General features: G+C 48.1%; 1 protein-coding gene across 1 annotated transcript; it reads left to right on the top strand.

The window, feature by feature from the left end:
* The first annotated feature begins 450 nt into the window (after positions 1 to 450).
* Positions 451 to 3,664, top strand: LOC114313703 (uncharacterized). Its single transcript, XM_082894566.1, has 5 exons — positions 451 to 1,757; positions 1,958 to 2,119; positions 2,203 to 2,751; positions 2,837 to 2,935; positions 3,206 to 3,664. Exons 1-3 carry the CDS (start codon positions 1,698 to 1,700, stop codon positions 2,464 to 2,466), a joined length of 486 nt encoding a protein of 161 aa, XP_082750692.1. The 5' UTR covers positions 451 to 1,697; the 3' UTR covers positions 2,467 to 2,751; positions 2,837 to 2,935; positions 3,206 to 3,664.
* Positions 3,665 to 4,328: the final 664 nt, after the last annotated feature.

The raw sequence follows: 4,328 nt of genomic DNA, 5'->3' as shown, positions 1-4,328 counted from the left end.
TGGAAGGCACGATTCGAGGTCAACACGAAGGCCGGTTAAGCTTCAAAAGTGTACTTTCTTGCACTTTCTTGAAAGATTAGGGTACCAATCAACAAAACTGACCCGAACAAGGGTATTAGAGGTGCATCGACCACAAGGGGAGGCCATCGGCCATCCATCGGCCATCAGATGAGCTTATCGGCCAAATATTTAGCCGATCGGCTAACAATTTGGCCGATCGGCCAAAAGTGGCAGATTCGGGGCAATTTTGACATTTTGCCTCGGGTCTTTAAATATAGGGTTCCAAACCCTATATCCTCACTTCCCCCAAGCTGAAAATCCTTGCTCTCTCTCTCTCTAGGTGATTTTCCTCCATTCGATCCGAGTTTTGCTCTCGTTTTCGAGCCTCCCGTAACTTCTGATTCATGAAAACCTCCTCGTTCCAAACACTTTGAACCGAACGAAACACGATTTAGGGGCCCCATTCTCAATTTCCACCACTTGGGGTTTGTTTTCCCTGAGTTTACCTTGATTCCCGTGCCCTCTTTGGAGCCTTGTCATTTTCTTCCGTTTTTCACCCTTCGGGGTTGACTTTCGGTTGACTTTTTGCATTTTCACCCATTTTCCATACCCTCGACCACTTTTGCACCCTTCTTAAGATGGCAGACGATATTCCATGGGGTGGGACTCCCCTAGAGATGGATACGAATCCTGAGGTTGAGCTCTTGCCTCTCAGTGTTTGGCCATTCGACCCGGCGACATACCGGCCAGCGATACACATACTGCCCCCTGATAGCATCCGCCAGTTCAGGAGCTACGCGCGAGGTGCGCCATTGGAGTTCCTACTGCGTGAGCCGAAATCACACCTTTCCTACAACGCCGCTGAGATATACTTTTCCTCTCTTTTATTTTCTGCAATATAGATCAGATATCTTGAATAGCCAATTCTGTTCTTTAACTGAATAACCCAAACACACTGATTCATCACATGCTTAGTTGACCCTGAGCACAATCATACACGATATTTGTGCAAACTCGAACACATGCACACACTGCATTTTACCGATTCTGAACGCATTCAAACACTGTATTTCTGGCACTACTTCGCATCTGTTTGTCTTTGAACACAGGGAGATTCCCATGCCTTCCAGGGGTCTGGGAACACCATTGCCTGAGGATGGTACATGGAGTTGCCCGACACGGTTCGCTATATCATCGATCAAGCCGGCTTCAGCACTTTCTGCATGGGACTCTCGCGCCTCACTGCGAGTAGGCCCCTTCTAGGTGCACTGGTGGAGAGTTGATGGGACACCACTGATTCCTTCCACCTTTCTGCCGCAAGGGAGATGACGATGACTCATTTCAACTTCTCCATGCTTACCGGCATCAGAGTAGGGGGTGATCCGATTCTGTTTGACACCGATATGGGTGAGTGGGACGCTGCCCAGATCTACTTGCTTGGCGCTCGGCCACCTCTCTCCCAGCCAGGGTTTGTGAGGTATTCTTGGTTCGAGGACCAATTTCGGATACAGGCACCTACGACCTGTGAGGAGGTGGAGCAGTACGCTCGAGGATTTATCATGTTCTTGCTGGGCACCACCTAATTTGCCGATCGGGCGAACATAGTTGCCCTATATCTGTTGAGTGCATTGGTGGACGTGACCAGGATCCGTCGCTATGATTGGGGTGGCGCAGGCTTGGCCAGACTTTATGGATACATGAGCTCCTCATCCCGCCACAGCGGACATCTGCTCGAAGGCTACTGGCGAGCCTGGGAGGTACACCTTCCCTTTCTGTTTTACAGTTCTACTTTACACTATCTGTACACCACACACACTGCACACACACAATTTGCTTTACACTGGCTGTACACCGCACACACTGCACAATACACCGCACACAATTCTCTGGTTTCTACTTTATCTGCATACTGCCTTACTGATAAGCATACTCATTCTTACCCTGTTACACTCTGTAGTTGTGGGTGTATGCTTACTTTCCTAGGCTTGCACTGGAGCCGGAGGTAGAGATGCCCCTTGCTGTCCCATATTCTCATCGATTCGATGTGAGCTGCAATCGGAGGCCGCGGGAGTCTTTCCTGTTCTTCCGCAGATACTTCGACACCATTACCGCCGCAGAGGTATTTCAAACATTACAGTTTATTTAAGCTTCACTTTGCATTGTACTTTTAACAGCAGATAACAAACTATTTATCATTTGCAGATCACTTGGCAGCCCTGGGCCGCGTTGCCGGAGGCAGTGAGAGAGCAGTATGCGGGTGCTCGGGAGACTGCCCGGTTCAGGGTTTTGCTGGAGGGTCCGGTTTGCCGGGTTTGGTACTTGGGTGAGAGCTTCTTGCGTCAGTCCCTCGGCCTACTAGAGCAGATAGTTCCGAGGCCACCTCCCACCCACATGAGGCATACAGAGAGGTACACCCCGGAGGAGATGATCGACTTCACTATTGGCTGGGACTCTGACTTCTTCTGAGATGAGGGCGACTACACCGTCTTCATCGAGACTTATCTCATGCGACCCCTGGCCAGTGCTCGTCGAGTCGAGAGGGAGAGGCTCGCAGCGCCTGTGAGAGGAGCGAGAGTACCGAGGGCGGCTTAGGCCCATGACAGGAGTGGGTCCCGGAGGGGACGTGGAGTCGAGTGGCCAGAGCTGCCCACCACCATGACATGCTGAGGACAGGGTGGAGAGACTTATCAGATACCGATCGCTCCTCCTCCGGCTGATCATGAGCTCGTCAGAGTTTGCGGTTCGACCCTGGTATATGCTATACTCTTTACTCTGTACAGTCATTTCATTTCATTTGATATCCCGCAGAATACTAATAATTTCAACATTTCTGTAGGCTTCCATCGAGTACACCAGACAGGCTCTAGAGCTGTCAGCCTCAGTGATGGGGATGCTACAGAGGAGCATGGACCTGCTCAACATCTATGGTATTCCGGTGAGTTCCTCTAACCTCAGCCCCAAAACCTCGCATGGTCTGTTCCATACTGATATGATACAACGCATTATCAATATGGCACTTGACATACTGCACTCACATACCAACTCACGGCACTGATACACTGTATCTCACATACTGCTCATAGCATTACTCACAACATTCATACACTGCTCACAGCATTCATACACTGTACGCATACACTGTATTCGGTATTCATACTCGACTTTGCATAGCATAACTGATGCGTTTGCCAATTGTTCTTTTCAGGCCCCATTCCAGATACCGGTCGCAGGGGGTGCTCCAGCAGGACCATCTGTACCTGCCCGAGGAGCAGGGAGAGCAGGATGAGGGATCTCAGTACATCACTGTAACAGAGCCGGGCGTACTCACTCTGGGAGTAGCTCACGGGCACCTGTCCCAGATGACGAGTCGTCTGATGCAGAGGTAGAGTCGTCTGAGGATGAGGCTGGGGATGGCTCAGATTTAGACTCTGACGGTAGAGATCCTAGACCTTCATCCAGGAAGAGGACCAGGACGGACTCCCGCACTTGAGGCTACTGGTGCCGATCCAGACATTTTGCTGCTTTTCTTTTTTTTTGCTTTATTTTTCTTTTTACTGGTAGTTTTGCACATTGTACTGCCTCAGGCAGGTTTTATTTTCTTCAAAACTATGTACTTTTACAAAAGAAAATATGATGGAATGAAACAACTGTTTTTGTTGAAAAAGTGTTGCATTTGTACATTCTAAGCATAGCATCGCATCGCATCGCATCATATTACATAACAATGTAAATAAGATTGAACTTTGTTTTGAAAACTAAACACTCGAATTGCATTAATCAGGTATTGAACCAACTGATAACAAAACAACTCGATAAACAAAACAAAGAACTTGACAAGCTAACCAAATGTAAATACAACTCGATAAGCAAGACAATGAATAAAGAACACAAAATACAACTCAATAAACAAAAGTATAACAACTTGATAACCAAATTGAAGTAACACAGGCGTGACTTCGTAAAATCATCACTGGAAGGCATTTGAGGTGGAACCAGTCACAAGTTCTCAACATCTCCAACATATAGACAGCCTAGAGAGAAAGAGGAAAGGCCATCGGCCAAAGTGAGAGGCCATCGGCCACAAGAAATGGCCATCGACCATCATTACTAGCCGATCGGCCAAAAAAGATGGTCGGTCGGCACTCTTTTTGGCCGATCTGCCAAAAATGGCAAGCGCCTCCAGAATGCTGACACATGTCTTCCACTCAATACCTTATCTTCTACAAAAGCTCCAGCTTCGTAGTTTTCTCCATTTCAGCTCAGTTTTTGTATCAAATGGAAGCATTTCTTGTCCAAAATCTCACAAATTGGATTGCCAACTTGGATGG

This window comes from Camellia sinensis, chromosome 11 (genome assembly GCF_055761805.1).
Source record: "Camellia sinensis isolate YWXY chromosome 11, ASM5576180v1, whole genome shotgun sequence".
In the NCBI taxonomy this organism is placed as follows: Eukaryota; Viridiplantae; Streptophyta; class Magnoliopsida; order Ericales; family Theaceae; genus Camellia; species Camellia sinensis.
Note: the sequence above shows the minus strand (reverse complement) of the source record. Positions and strands in the feature narration are given on the sequence as shown.